Source organism: Meriones unguiculatus, chromosome 3 (assembly GCF_030254825.1).
Source record: "Meriones unguiculatus strain TT.TT164.6M chromosome 3, Bangor_MerUng_6.1, whole genome shotgun sequence".
NCBI lineage: Eukaryota > Metazoa > Chordata > Mammalia > Rodentia > Muridae > Meriones > Meriones unguiculatus.
This window is the reverse complement of record NC_083351.1, coordinates 181694576-181710356: the sequence shown is the minus strand read 5'-3', so window position 1 is coordinate 181710356 and position 15781 is coordinate 181694576. Positions and strand designations below refer to the sequence as shown.

General features: G+C 51.4%; 1 protein-coding gene across 11 annotated transcripts in view; it reads left to right on the top strand.

The window, feature by feature from the left end:
- Positions 1-15781, top strand: part of Whrn (whirlin) — an 86694-nt gene that overhangs the window by 60185 nt on the left and 10728 nt on the right. For 4 of the 11 annotated variants that reach the window (XM_021650003.2, XM_021650002.2, XM_021650008.2 and 1 more), the window contains exons 4-8: positions 5486-5688; positions 6862-6898; positions 7885-8097; positions 8690-8899; positions 11541-11573. In XM_021650003.2, the coding sequence (XP_021505678.2) occupies positions 5486-5688; positions 6862-6898; positions 7885-8097; positions 8690-8899; positions 11541-11573 (696 nt within the window). Of the gene's footprint in view, positions 1-5485; positions 5689-6861; positions 6899-7884; positions 8098-8689; positions 8925-9136; positions 11303-11540; positions 11574-15781 lie in introns of those variants that run through there. The other 7 variants (XM_021650005.2, XM_021650004.2, XM_060381192.1 and 4 more) reach the window with 6 other exon arrangements.

Here is a 15781-nt window from a genome sequence, read left to right as displayed (position 1 = left end):
CTACACAGACACACAAGAAACCCTCATTGTAGCTTCTGGTTAATTAAAAACTGGCAAACCTAGAAAGGCAGCTTTTTGTGTGTGTATAGACAGACGAGAAACATTTTTTGTGAGCGGCCCCTCATAGTGTGTCTTTTCTTAAAGGAGGGGTCAACACGGTGCAAGGCCACATTTTCAGTCTTGTCACATTTACTTGTGGGCGGAAGCCCAGATGTATGTAAGTTGAGAGGGCAATGGGAGCTTTCAGTGGTCAGTGGTCAGTGCCGGGAGGCGGTCGGCTAATGCTGAGAGCTAGAGGAGAGGTGAGTTTGGTGGGAGGGGCTCTGAAGGATGGGGTGGCAGGATTTAGTTGGTGAGTGGGTGATGAGGGTGTCAGCATAAGCAGAAGTTTCTGGAAACAGAGCCAACACATGTTGAGCACCGATATACACAGGCAGTCTCCTGTGCTCTCTCTATGCATTCATCCTGTGTTTGATGAACATCTAATTGCACTGTTTGAAGTGTGGGAGACACAGTGGTGGGCATGCTGACCCTCTTCATGGGGAGCAACTGCTACTTTCTGAGTTTTCCAGAGAAGGAACTGGGAAATGAGGTAACTCATACACATAGCGTGTGAGTCACAGAACCTGAAATTGGGTCCAGACTCTGAGGTCCCCTTCAAAAATCCATGTTCCTGATAGTGTCTCATGCAGCAGCCCAGGTGAGCCACTCGTCAAGGTGTTGTTCCCATTTTATAGGCTTAGAACCGTGGAAGTGTCTTTCTCAGGTCTCTTGGAGGCTGGATCAGCCACCCTGCTGCCTCTGAGGGCCACCTCTTGGTGTTCCTGTGTGGGCCCCACATTATATGGCCAAGAGTCTGTGCCTGTGTGTCTCACTTATCCACAGCGCTAGGATATGAACCTGGCACTGGGCAGCCTGGAACTGATGGAGCAGATTTCTCTGTTCTTTAAAATGAAGGGAATTCCCATGATCCCACTCTCCTTCTCCATCACTAGTGCCCAAAAGGAGGGCTATGGTGACCAATAAATGAATCTGCCTTCTCTCATTTATCCGTCCCCATGCGCCCATCAGTGCTGTGGCAAGCTGAGCAATATTAGATGCTCCATCATATTGCTTATGGAACAGAGTTGCGAGCTCCCTGCTTTGGCTCCAAGCTGCGCTTTGCTTTTGCTGCCATGTGTCCTTCTTGGGCCTCAGTGTTTCCACGTTTAGGAGACCCCAGGGAAGGTTCTGATGGACATACTATCTTTGCCTCTTTATTTTTCACCTTGTTTATACACATAACATCTCCCTCTGGGCTGGGGAGAAAAACAAGTCACATGTCAGTGAACAGAGCTCCTGGCCCTTCTTTGGGAGGGTGAGATTGAGTCTCCTCCAGCTTCATGACACAGCCCAGGGCAAGAAGCAGCAATGGAGAGGTGGAACTCTCCACCACCGGCTAACCTTCCCCTGCTTCCTGCACTGGGCTGAGGAAGGTGGCAGCGTTTGGGGTAGAGCTTGAGAGAACAGGCTTGGTATTGCGTATTCACCTCTTTCCTGTGCGACTTTGGTGTCTCTCAGCTGGTCTCTTTGGAAGGAGGCAGTTGGAAAGCCTTGTGTCCCTATTTCTGTATTGGCTATTTCTATTGGTTCTCACAGTGACCTGACATTGGCTATACCCTACCCATCCCACAAATGAGAACATTCAGACTTGGGCATAACTTGAGAGAGTGTGTGGGCCGCTGGGCTATTGTGTCATGGTTGCCTGGCCTCTGCGGTAGAGCTGCAGTGTGGAGACACCTTCCCCCCCCCCCCCAGAGCACACTGAGTGAGACACTGGCCTTTCTTGAGATCGGTTTGTCAACTGAAGAGTCACAGCGAGCAGCAGTGTCCATCCTGACAGCTTTGGTCTGTTACTGTTCCACTGCTGTGAGGAAACACCACGACCAAGGCAGCTTTTAGAAGAAAGCATTTAACTGGAGGCTTGCCTACAGCTTCAGAGGTCTAATCCATCAGCATCCTGAGTGTGGTGGCCGGCAGGCGTGGCACTGGGGCAGTGGCTGAGAGCTCATATGTGCTGAGTTAGTTGCCGGCAGAGAGAGACGTGGCCTGGTGTGAGCTTTAAACCCGAAAGGCCACCCCTAGTGACACATCCCCTCAACAGAGCCATGCCCACTCAAACAAGGCTGCACCTCCTACTCCTTCCCAGATAGTTCCAGTAACTGGAGACCAAGCTTTCAAACATGTGAGCCTATTGGGCCCATTCTCATTCAAACACACATACCCTCCTACAAGGAGAGGGCAAGAGGGAGTAAAGGAACCTAGATAGAGGAGTGACTTAGACTAGGTCAGATGCTGCGGCAGGCATTAGGATGGGCCTGACCCTAACCCCTCAACTCAGTAGCTTCCTGCTGGCCCTTGGGGGAAGAAACCAAACACGGAAGAGGGAGTCAGGCCCAAGGGCTCCAGTCCACCTGGGTAACGTGTGTGCTACTCCCACACCCTGCAGTTCTCCAGCTGGATGACAGGGAAGCCCTATCACCTCTGCCTCCTCCCACAGAGATAGGCTGGTTCAGTAGGCCAGAGGGAGCAATGCTCAGCCAGTCAACATGAGATTCCAACACACAGAAACCCAGGATGTAGCTGAAGCCTGCACTGTGCTGCACCACTCACAGGCTCAGACGGTAGAAATGGTGGGCATTGAATCGAAGCTGTGAAGAAGGCTGACATGCAGAACCACAGTAGTCCCTACAGGTGATCCACAGCCTCTCTTGGACCTGTCAGGCCTAAGCAGTAGGATCAGGAAGCCCATGGACATAGGGGTTTCACATAAGCAAGGAGTGCCCCTGAGAGGATGTGTATGGTGGCCCTGGCTACTGGAGTCATGCATCCACCATTCTAAGTACTTGCCAGTTAATGAAGCTCCCATTCAACGAGCTGACCTATGTTTTATCTGGCTCCCAGTCCAGCCTCACAGGCTGCTGAATGGTGTTATTCTTTGAGGCCATCCCAAGCGGGATCCAGAGCTGTCCGAAGCATGCCTGGACGCAGCTACTCTCCTAGATGCTAGTGCCTTTAATTAAACTGTGCACTGAAATAAAGGTGTGGAAATAAATATTAAAAGTTGAATTTAAAAAAAAAAAGAATAGAACGGAGACTAAACAATGATTGATACGACCTAAGAATGGATAAGAGATGTAGCTAATGTAGTTAGGTATATATTTTCTTTAGTAATTTGCTCTGTGGAGGTATCTACTTTGCTTTTAATGTTTGTTATCTGTTTTAATAAAGAGATCTCTCCTTTGTAAAAGAAAAAAGAGAGTTGAAGCAGCAGAAGGACACTGGAATATGAGAGGTGCATCCTTGACTGTGGCTCCCACAGCAGATTCCAGAACAGTGCCATGACTCCTGGGAGTGCTGCCTAACAGGCTTTGGGCAGGGGACCCTGGAGGGAGGTGGGTTTTTGCTCCATGCACAGGAAGGCTACTGCCAGAGCAGATCTCGGAGTTCTGGGTTTCAGAGTGGGCCAAGGTAGAACTGACAAAATCCAAATCATCATGAGAAAGTTGCATTTCCTGAGCACATACTGGCAATGCCCTAAGGCAGGGTTGGTCTTGTTCCACATTCTGTTTGGGAGCCCAGTGGGACCAGTGGAAAGGGAGAGAGACTTGTCTTTGTGGGCGGTACCATGTTTGATAGTGTATAGAGACAGGCACTGATACTAGACATTTGGAGGAGGAAAATCCTGGGCCAAGGCCCAGTTCACATCCACTGAGGAAAATGAAGCAGGAGAGCTTCTGGAAGGGAGGCAGGTAGTGGAGCTATGTCACATGGCATGGAAATAGCAGGGGAAGGACTTGAACACAGGTCTAACGGTCTCTGAAGCTCTTTACCACATGTTAACAGTCTTCTGCATGGTGACTGTGGCCATTTGAATATAAATCCATAGGGATGAAGTGTTGCCCCGGGAACCATCAGGTGAGCAGGTGGGGACCCAGGAGAGAGGCCACCGAGGGTGGAGGACAGGGAAGATTGGATGACACTTGCTGGAGAGCTAGCTGAGAAATACAGGTGGAGCTGATGGTTGGGTCAGTTGTGGTCCATGTGTGGCAGCATGGCTACGGAAGGTGGCTGTGGAACAGGCTGGGTTGGAAGTCAAGCCATTTAGTCACCCAGGTTTGCACACTGTGGTTCCTCTCACTAGTGCTATTGTCACAAACTGAGGGTCAGCATCCTATTGTGTAACTTTTCCTGAGGTGAAATAAACAAATATTTCTTCTCCTCAGATTAGGCATCAATGACAAACCAGAGAAGTGATTCATCCCAGCTCTAGTTTAGTGAAGCAGTGACTTCATTGAAGTTTACAAAAGCGTAAGCTGGAGCACTGAAAAGCTCAGTAGCTCAAGCCATGGGAAAGCCAGACTCCCTCACTGTTGATACTGTGGGCTCAGAAGGAGGGAAAGGAATACAGCTGAGAAGAGTCCGCAAGTGGGCCAGCTACCCTGCAGCTTACAGCAGGTGCGATGCTGTCCCATCCATGGACCTGAGAACCTTCTGGAAGAGAAAGTCCACTGACTCTCGACCCTGCAGGGTGGTCCCTGCTCCCTATTCCACACTGCAGCGTCTCCGTCCTGCCTCTTCTGCCTTTGTTGCAGATTTGTTTTTATTGGAAAGCCAGTGGTTTGTCTCTGTCTTCTTATCTTCTTCTTTTAAACATGCTCACCTGTCTGTTCCATATCACAAACAAAACTGCTTGCTTGTCATAAGACTCCAGCAGTGTGAGCTCCTTCAGTGAGAGGCTGGTTGTCTCAGTTCCTGTGGTCTTTTTTTTCTTTATTAAGTTAAAGTATTGCTGACATTCCAAAGTGACAGAAGAATGTGATGGGGGGGCAGGTAGAGATGGCTCAGCAGTTAAGGGTGCTTACTGCTTCTGGAGAGGACCACGTTCAGGTCCCAGCGCTCATGTGTTGCCTCACTGCCACCTGCAACCCCAGCTCTAGGGGATTTGACCCCCTTTCCTGACCTCTCTGGGCACCAGGCATGCATGCCTACAGTTAACTCAGATATAAAATAAAATTAAATTAAAAGACATAAAATAAAATTAAAAGGCATAAAATAAAATAAACATAAAATAAAATAAAATTAAAAGGCAAGAAATCTCAACAGTAAGTCTGAATCAGATATGGGAATAAAAAGCATCTGCATTCACTCCCCTCCCCTCATCCTGCAGTTAGTTCATCTGACACTGTTCTCAGAGCTGGCTTGCTTCTGATGAGGGACTTTGGGGAATGTCAGAGTAGACTCTCAAAGCTGTCACTAGATAGCAAGTGTCCCTTTCTAGTGACAGGAGCAGGGCTCAGGGTTGGGATTCGAAGCAAGTTGTCATTTCCTTCCTGTGACCCTCAGGCATCCACATAGCTTCCCTGAGCCTCACTGACCTCACCTTAGTCTGGCAAGTGGAGAGCTGGGCCGAGGGCAGCCCATGTGATGGTATTGGTCTTGGCAGGTTGGGGACCAGATTCTGGAGGTGAATGGGCGGAGCTTTCTCAGCATCTTGCATGACGAGGCGGTGAAGCTGCTCAAGTCATCCAGGCACCTCATCCTGACTGTGAAGGACGTTGGAAGGCTGCCCCACGCACGAACCACCGTGGACCAGACCAAATGGATTGCCAGTTCCAGGATTGGGGAAAGCACCACCAACTCAGCAGGGTCTGGCCTCAGGCAGGGGGTTCAGGGATCCTTGGGTGACTTCTGAGAATTATTGTTCCTCTCATCTTCTGCCATAGGACTCAGCCTGCTGCCCCGACCCTGAGATCCACCCTACTCATGGCTTAAGTGTGGGCTCTTACCCTCCCGCCTAGCCTCAGAGTCCTCGTGGAAACTTCAAATGCAGAACTTAGAGCCCTCAGTGTCTGCCATCAGGCAAATTACTTCTCTCTCTCTGGGTGCCTAAGTTTGCATTTGTATGTGAGCTCTGCCCCCATCCCATACTGCCAGAGAGGATCCCAGAAGGTACTTGGGATAAAAGAGTTCCAGAAACCAAAACTGGGCACGGTGGCCAGGTGGCTATATGCCTGTTAATAATGTAACCTGTGTCAGCTATGGTCCCCGTTGGACGTCTCCACCTGGTGGCTGGTGCCTGCTGGTCAGACATCCCCAACCGGGTCTTCTTTCTCTCTCTTATTCCCTTCCTTTCTCATGCATGATGTTACATGTGTTAAAAAAAATTAATTTCCAGCAATTTTTCTTTAAAACCCAGATTTAGCATTTAAAAACTAGATTTCTGGTTCTTTCTTAAAATTCCAAATTCTTGCAGCATGAACCTATATTTTCTCATGAAAATATGAGCTGGAGCTGAGGCATCCCTACAAGTTGCCTCCAGGGGTTCCCAGACCTGTTTCCCCACCTTCCTAGGGGATGGCTGACCTGGATCACCTGTCAGAGGTCCTTTGTTCTCCTCACACCTATGATTCCTGACTCTCCGTTGTTCCCATGCCAACCAGAACTCTGAGTCCCCTCAGGACAGAAGCACTCAGGAGGCTCCCTTGCATGGTGTGGCAGTGCTGAATCTGTAGCCAATGGGGAGGGCTAAAAAGCCACTGTAGGTCTCATGGGTCACATGCCCTTCAGCATCCCCTAAGTAGTGACCATGATTCGGGGACTTGTGGTTTCTCACACTTTTGCTCTATTTTGGGGTGGGCTTGGAATTTGCTATGTATCCCAGGCTAGTCTTGACCTCCAGATTTTCCCATGTGCTAAGATTACAGGCATGTGCCACCATACTAGATACAAAGCCTGGCTTTCCTGCTTCAGCTCAGCCTTCTCCGTGTGTGCCCATCCCATATGCTAACATGAGCTGAAGGGGCTTGTTTCTCTCCACAGGTTTCCAGGGGACCTCACAGAAGAAGGGACAAGCAAGGTAGGTCTCTTCATCTCTGGGACATGGTCAGCATCTTCTTCTCTCCTCAGTCCTGGGCAGAGTTTTGCACAGGGACTCACACACTGTAGGGAGCTTCAGCCGGGCTGCCCAACTGTCCAGGTGCTTGCTGGCTTCCAGGTGCTTGCTGGCTTCCAGCCACTCTGCCGGCTCCAGGTTCCTGCCCTGCTAGGGGTAGGGGAGGGTCACACCCAGCAGAAGACTCACAAATACGGTGCAGGCATTCCAACAAATGACCAGTTAGAGAACACACTGGGAGCCACGGAGGCAGGCGGGCATTAGGGGGGATTAAGAACTAGGTCATTAAACCTGGATGGGACACAGCAGGCAGAGAGGTGCCAGCTGTGCCAAGGTAAGAGCGTAGGCCAGGGCTGTGGGGCAGACTAGAGCATGGGTTAGTGGAAGAAGAGAAGACAGTGGGTGGGGACGGAGTGGTGGGCAGGCCGACCTGTTCTCACAGGCTCTGGAACCACGGGAAGAGGCAGGGGCAGTGGGCATCTTGTAGGCACACAAAAAGTTTGTTTCCAAGACCATTCTAGATGTCCTTCACAAGGTGACAGGGTGAGCCAGGGAACCTGAGGAGAGCCTGGGCAGTAATCGCCGGCCAGTGATGAGGACAGCGGGTAGAATTTGGCATGAGTTAGGGAAATAGATCTGAATTATAATTTAGAAATGTGGGGACTCTTGTCACCCCAGCTTCCTAAAAGAGCTAGGGAAGCCCAGAGGATCACGTGGCGCATGAACTGATAGGCACAAGGAGACACAGAGCGAAATATGAAGGTACCACAGAGATGACCACACATGGTCATCACCCCAGGGTCGGGTGGAGAGGTTCCTGTGTGTGTGGACACCACCAAAGGACCTCTAGAAGCCACAGCATTCCTCTACAGTGCTGCTACTGGCTCTACCCGATCCTCTGGCTCCTTAGCAGCCCGGAGTCCTCTGGCTTGTGTCCTTCTGTCTTTCAGCCAGGATTTTACAAGGGCCCAGCTGGCTCCCAGGTGACCCTGAGCAGCCTGGGAAATCAGACACGTGCATTGCTGGATGACCAAGCCCGACATCTGCTGACGGAGCAGGAGCGTGCCACCATGATGTACTACCTGGACCAGTACCGTGGTGGCGCCATCTCTGTGGAGGCCCTGGTCATGGCACTGTTTGAGTTGCTTAACACACATGCCAAGGTGACTTGTTTTTTCTGTCCCTACCCTGTTACCAAGGACCTCAGCTCAGCTGGACCCTGGGCAGCCCCATTCTCCAAACTCACAGACTTCTGGGGACAGGGACATGGTACAGTGGTCATTATCACAGGCTGTTCTTCATAAGCAGGGCCCAGAGAGAGGGGCCAGCAACAGAAGCCTGCTCAGGTGGAAGTCTGTTTGTGGGTCCGAAACTGCTGAAAGGAAGAAGCAACTAAATGTAGTGGGAGGGTATCTTGTAGGCACACAAGGAGGAAATACTGTTTGCAGACAATTCAGAGGACCATTGTAGGTGGAAAGAATGCCTGAGGGCTTTGTGGCGTGATCGTATGCTCTGGGACTTTGTCACCTGTGCATGCTAATAAGGAAGGGTGACAGAGAGGAAAGAGTCAGGTAATGCTGGGCCTGGTGCTTGAGTAGTGGTATTTGGATGTTCCCCCGGGGACACTGGTGAGCCACAGAAGAAGGGCGGAGCACGTTTGCAGGCAGGTTGCTTGGGGGTAGAAGTCCCAGTCTCACCTGCTGGTGGAGTTCTCTCCTGCATGTCTGAGTGTCTTTGTCACACCCTCCCCTGCAGTTCTCGATCCTGTCTGAGGTGAGAGGCACCATCTTACCCCAAGACCTGGACCGCTTTGACCACCTGGTGTTGAGGCGGGAGATAGAGTCCATGAAGGCACGGCAGCCCCCGGGCCCTGGTGTTGGAGACACCTACTCCATGGTGTCCTACAGTGACACGGGCTCATCCACAGGCAGCCACGGCACCTCCACAACCGTCAGCTCGGCCAGGGTGAGCCGCCCCTGCCCTACCCCCGGTGAGAAGGTCAGGGGCGCGGTTAAGCTTTTCTTCACTGAGCCTCACCTTTCTTATCTGTGAGAGCCTGGTTATTGTGGAGTACCTACTGTGTGCTGGACACCTACTGTGTGCCGGACATGTGGACAGTGACTGAGAAGAAAGATATGCCTTCTGGGGCTCTCAGTCTGGGAATCCTAGGGAAAAGGGTTTTCATTTATTTATTTTTTTCAGGGATGTTTTAGGGAGCAACAAGATGCCTCAGGCAGTAAAGGTATTTGCCACCAACCCAGTTTAGTCACTGGGACCCATACGATGGAAGGAGAAAACTAACTCCTGCAAGTTGACCGCTGATTTCCACATGTACATGAGTATGTGTGTGAGTGCATGCACACACGCACACACACAAACACACAGAGACACACAATAAAAACGTAAAGAATAATTACACAAAACAAAAACTACAAATGGGAAGGCGTGGGATTCAGTGCAGGGTCAGCACTAACAAAGTGTCGGTCGTGGTGTTCTGGACTGTGGTTAGGGGTTTTGCTGAAGGCCACCTGTTGTCTGCGGAGCCCCAAGCCTGGCTTGGCTTTCCTGCCAACTCGGCTGCCCCTAGTATAGCATCTAATCCACACTTGAATGTGGTTCTGCTCCCAGGATTCTCAAAGACAAGCACCTTGGGTTTTCTTTGCTTTGTTTCTGATTTTTCTTTTCTTTTGTTTTGAAACGTGCAGCCCTGGCTGGCCTCTGAGTGCCAGAGTAAAGGCATGCACCACACGCCAAACAGCAAATGCCTTGTTTTTTAGGGGACAGCCAGGTATCCCACAGGAGGGTGGCTGGGCTGGAGGCCCGGCTCCAGTCTAGTCACCCATGGAAATGGAGTGAGTCTAGGTGGTTCTGAAGCGTTCACTAAGTGCAGTAAGCTCAGGTGGAGCTGTGGGAAAGACAGGCTAGCTGGTGGTTATCTGGTGAGTCCATCGAGACAGCCCTCACTCCCCACAGATCCTGGCTCCTGACATGGCCTTACTTTAACACTCTGAGGTCTGGAGGGCCTTAACCCCATCTCTTTCATCTTTAAGGGTCCTTTTCCCTTCCTGAGGTGACCCCAGAGATTGTCATGCCTTCCTCCACAGCTCTGGATGTGCCAGCAGCTGTTTTTCAAGTCCTCGGAAGTGCAGGTCACTTCCAGGGCAACACAGAGGTCCTGATCCCATGCTGCTGACTTTGCTCCAACCACAGGCTTTGACACACCTCATGATAAGGTGATTTCAGGCTGTGGGCTCTGGTCTGTAGTCTATCTGTCAGTTCTTAGGATCTTGGCCTTAAAATGTCCATATGGAGCTTCAAGAGCCACCTAATACCCAGAGAGTTGCATACAACCGCAGCTTTTGCAGTCAGAACCAGTGTGCCACAGGAAGAGTACCTTCTGGCCAAGAGGCACAAAGTGTGTGGGTTTAAGTCCTGGTTTCCTTGTACCTCAGCTTCCCCATGAATAAACTGCATAAGGTCCTGCCATCTCTGGCTGCAGCTACCTGAGGTCCTGAAGACAGCCAGTGTAAGACAAGAGGAGCTGGACAGAGCTCTGCAGAGAGCAGGGACACCAGCTCCAGCCCAGCAATGGCCTCTCCATCCCTGAGAAGTGTTAGCTGAGAACAGCACCTGTGAGACCGCAGTGCCCAAGGCCACCCTGGGCATACACAGCAGATCTCACAAGTTGGTTCTGCACAGGCAGCTTTGGGGCAGACGGGAGAGCACCCTGACATCGCTTCCACGGTTTCTAAAATGGGGGCTGCTCAGAATCTGACCAGACAGGGGACCCAGGAATATCAGAATAAGATACTCTCCCAGGCAGAGAGGAGCTTCTGGGGCAGAGACTGAGAGAGCCTTAGGGAGGGAACTCCTTTCATCTCTCCAGGCCTCAGCTCAGTTTCCTCCCTTCTAGGGGAATTGTTTCTCCAAGTCTGCAGTGTGTAGGGAGAACAGAAATCCCTCTTGGGCTGGAGATGAGTACTGGATTCCCTGGAATGTGGCCACACTCTTGGGGCAGTTAAAGCCTTCCCTTTGCCTGCTGCCCTTCCTGCTTGGGCAACCTTCCAAAGGCCCTGGAAGACATTGAGCTGGGGGACTTCTCCTCCCTCCCTTTGTCCCTTCCCAGGGACTACCCTGAGCACTATTTGAGGCTCATTCCTAAGTTTGCAGCAGGTCCCTGAGAACCTAAACTGCTGGATCAAAGTCTCCAAGCAGATTCCCCTGAACCACTGCCTGTCCTCAGCAGGTGTGACCTGGGACAAACTGGTCCCTTCCAGCCTGCTTTTCCTTCTGTGAATGGTAATGCTGGCACCAAGTCTGCCCCAAGTTACTGACCTCTGGAGATACCCCAACCCCCTCCCACTCCCCCCCCCCCACCTCCCCGGCAAGGATAGGATCAGCTCTCCATAGCAGCAGGGCCTTCCAGCTTCCTCTGAGGTAAACCCTACGGTTTCCCTCATTAGGTGTGTGTGTGTGTGTGTGTTTGTGTGTGTGTGTGTGTGTGTGTGTGTGTGTGTGTGGTGGGGCCTGTGCTGAGGCCTCTTGATCCCCTGACGTTCATTTCATATATTTTTCTTTTTGCCTTTTGCCCATCCACCCTCCCTAGGAGCGGCTGCTGTGGCTTATAGACCTGATGGAGGTACTGTCCTTCAGCATGGGGGAGCGGGGAGTCCCTCAGACAGGGCAGAGGTGGGGGCTGAGCCCTTCCTGCCGCCCCTGACCTCTGCCCTTGTCCTGGCTGGGGACTGGGTGTTCTCGCTGCGCAGTCTGTCACCTGGTCACCACCTCAACAGTGGTCTCAGGCTCTGGAGAAGAGCCTCTATTCACATGCTGCCTTAGCCTCCTCACTTGCTGTGTGACCTCAGGAAGTAGTTCTCCCTCTCTGAGGTTAGCTTTAGGGTCTGTAAAGGGAAGGTGATCGCTGTGTGGTGGAGAGCATGATCAGCCTTTGCATATGTCATGGCCTCTGCCTGTCTGGAATGTTCTCCTTCCCATGGCTGAACACAGTGTTTCCCATGGCCTGTGCCATTAGCTTGCGTGGCAGATCTTACGGGAAGTCTTCCCTGACCCTCTTAAAGGGGAGACTCCCAGCTCTTGCCTCATTGTACATTCCCGGACAGGAGAGGTGTGGTCAGTTACCCCTACTTGGTCAGTTTGAGGGAGTGACCCTATCTGGTCACTGCTGGATCCCGGGAGTTGAGCACACACCTCAGCCTATGAAAATCCCGGAGCCCAGGCTGTTAATAATAGCTGGGACTTGAGGAGCACTCTCTAAGGCCCAGTCCCAGCACTTCTCCAACATGTCCTCTGTGACCTTCCATGAGGGCCGTGACTGCTAAGGCCCTCATGTTACAGAGAAGGACACTGACTCTCAGAGAGGAGGAGCGCTTACTCCAAGTCACACAGCTTGCTGGTGAGAGACCAAGTCAGGACATGGTCCCTGCCGGCCGGCTTGCCTCTGCGTGGTGTTGTGAACCCTGTCCTCTGACCCTGGCTCTTCTTTAAGTTGTTTGCTGAACGTTACTTAGTCTGTCTGTTGGTGTGTATGCCATCTGTTTCCCCCCTTCCTCTTCTTTGTTCCTTTCTGTTAATCTTCATGGGGTGCATGCCCTATGCTGTGTGCAGCCCAGGTACTGCAGTGCATCAGAGAATAATAAAAATGCTTCCTTCATTGGAAATTGAATTTGGAGGCCAGAAGTAATGATGGAGAACTGAGCTGAGTGGCCAACACATCACATCACTCTTAAGTGATAAGAGCTGAAGAAAATAATACAAGACAGCAGGGCACCTGGGGTGGGGGAGGATTGGCAGGGCACACCTAAGGAAGACCTGAAGCCAGGGGGAGAGAGACACACTCATATCTGGAGGGAGGAGCAGTTCAGACAGTGGGAACAGCATATGCAAAGGTCCTGAGGTTGGAGCATGCCTCCTGCACCTACATACTGTCTAGGAGGCAAGTGGAGCCAGAGCAGGGTGAGTATGCAAAACGGCAGGTCATGTGCTAAAGACTAGGAACAAGATGATGCCCTGATGAACCAGGATAGTCTGGCTTAATTTTAACAGGATCTCCAATTATTGAGAACAGGCAAGGGCATAGACACATCCCCGGGAGTTAGTAAAGGCTCTTTGGAGATGGGGCAGCCAGTTAAGAGATACAGTGAGGGGCTGAGCAGGTGCCAGCTCTCCCAGTATCTGAGCGGCCCTGGCCTAGTATCTCTTGTCATACCCTTAGCACATGGCAGCCTCAGATCCTGCATACACAGACACTGGAATGAGGGCCAGGGGATACCACCTCCCCACCCAGAAGCAGGTCTTATAGGACCTTCTAACACCATGTTGTCCCTTCGGTGCTGTGTGCCTTTGAAGAAGCTCTTCCCCACTCTTGCCTTAATCTCCACTTCTGTCAGACCGAGGCAGATCTCATGGCTCCTCAGATTGTAAGCACTCTTTCTGCTGAGAGGAGGTGTCTTAGTTGGGGTCTGTTGCTGTGAAGAGACACCATGACCACAGCACCTCTTATGAAGGAAACCATTGGGGGTTAGAGGTTTACTCAGTTATCATCATGGTGGCACACAGGCAGACATGGTAGGAAAGGCAGCTGAGAGTTCCACATCCAGACTGACAGGCAACAGGAAGAAAGCATGAAAGAAAGCTGGGCCTGGCTAAGGGTCTGAACCTCCCAGAGACACACTTTCTCCGGCAAGGCCACACCTACTCCAGCAAGGCCACACGTCCTAAGTGTGCCACTCCCCGTGAGCCCATGAGACCGTTTTCATTCAAACCACCACAGGACCTAGTAAGTATTCAGAGGGTGGTGGCCAGCTCCACATCTAAACAAGGGCTATATGAGGAAGAGAGAGGTGAAAGTGAAGTGGGCCGGGGACCAGGGACTGGCATGCAGCTTCTACTGCAGAAATGCATTTTCCCACGGAACTTAAACACACCTACCTCTTCAGAAAAACCAGTCTTGCTGTTCTGACCCCTGCGTGAGCTTACTTCCCCTGCAGCAGGGAGAGTATTGGGGACAGGCAGAAACTACATGCTACCAGCAGAAGCCCGGGAATGCCTATCCCATCTTCCACCATTTGCCTCTGTGTCTGAGGGAAATGCACCTTGTCCTGGCGCCGGGCTGCCGGTGACCCAGAGGCCCAGCCATCCCAGATGGAGACAGATTCCCTGGGTCACGTGGTACATTGATCCATCTTAGGTTACCTCATGGCCCTCTGTAAACCAACATCTGCTCAGAGCAGAGGCCATCAATCAAGGAAATTCCCCACCCTACCCCACCCACGGACACATAACATCCCCTTTCAGTTTGGCTACTACACATCCAGGAACTTTATTTTTATTTTTTTTTCCTGCCTCTAACCAGCATTGTGTTCCCTGTAGAAATTGCTGTCCTGCAGAGTGGGCAAGAAAAGACGTGCCTGCCAGCATTTCTGCATTTTAGTGTGAAAAGGGTGGGCGCCCCACTGTCCGGGCCGCGGCTCTCCAGACTCAAAATGGTCGTTGAGCAGGTGGCAGAAGCTTTCCAATCCTCAGTTTCCACATCTGCACATTAGGCTGGAAATTCCTGATGTCTTTGGGTTGCCCTGGGAAGCCAGGTGGTTGTGTGTGGGGAGTGTGTAAGCTGACCATGTTACTACTCTAAGGGTTGGACAGAGAAGGATTAGAGGTCAAGGACACTGTTGTTCACTCATAACGACTGACAAAATCCGATTATCACCTAGATTTCTCTCCCTGTATTTTATCTCCCGTGTCTGGTGGGGCCCTATAGCTGCCGAAGGTGTTGGTATAGCACCCCACCCTTGAAGGGAGGAAAAGAAGGGCGCTCAGCATTGCTGCATCTGCTCCCTCTATGGCCTGAGCCTCCCTCCTCACTGGAGCACAGTGAAAGAGAAAGACTCAACTCACTGTGGATTGAGTGACACCTGCTTGTCACTCAGAGACAGGGGATGAGGCAGCAGAGAGCTTGCTCTGTCCTGTGACTCATGACTGACCTGTTTGGTTTAAAGATTCCTTTCTACATTCACTCATTTGTCCAGCCTGCCCCTGCCTTTTGATGTTTGTTGAGTAAGCCCCTCTCCCCATCCACCTGGAGCTCAGAAGCCCAGTGGAGGAAGATGATAAAGGGACCTACGTAAGGACTGACTCCATAGCTCAGTATTGCTAGCATGAGCCAGGCCCTGGGTTCCCTCTGTAGCACCCTCTGCAGACAATCTGCTAATTCAATGCCTGAGGGTATATGAGAGGACAGATCCAGGCCAATGACCCAGGCATCGCAGGGAGATGGTCAAACTAAGAGCTGGGGTTTGGCATCAAGTCGAACACTAAATGAAGCAAGACAGTTTAGGAGCTTTAACTTAAGCCAAAGGACACATGAAGAGTGGTGTTGGCGGGACGTGGGCACCTGGTGTTCAGAGGGCCAGGAAGCAGTGGGCATTGTGTAGGTCCTTGGCAAGCTGACATGCCATGCCAAGCTGGCTTGCTCTTTTGTGCTGTGACAATCATCTGGCATAACGAGAGAGGGGGAGACTTATTTTGGCACATGGTTATAGAGGGTTCAGTCCAGTGCTGTTCAACCCCATACCTGTGGGCAGAGCATCTTAGTGGCCAGCACATATAAAAGGGAAGCTGTTTACCTCGTGGAGGGCAGGAAACAGAGAGAAAATCACAAGAGAAAGCTAGGACAAGATGTAGACTCAAGGACACGCCCCTGGTGTCATAATTTCCTCTAGTTAGGCCCTACTTCCCCTTCTCACCACGCCCCAATTAGGCCATGTTATTTGGAATACGTCAAAGAATGAATCTGCTGATTAGGTCAGAGGCCCAAGTCTCTGTGGGAGA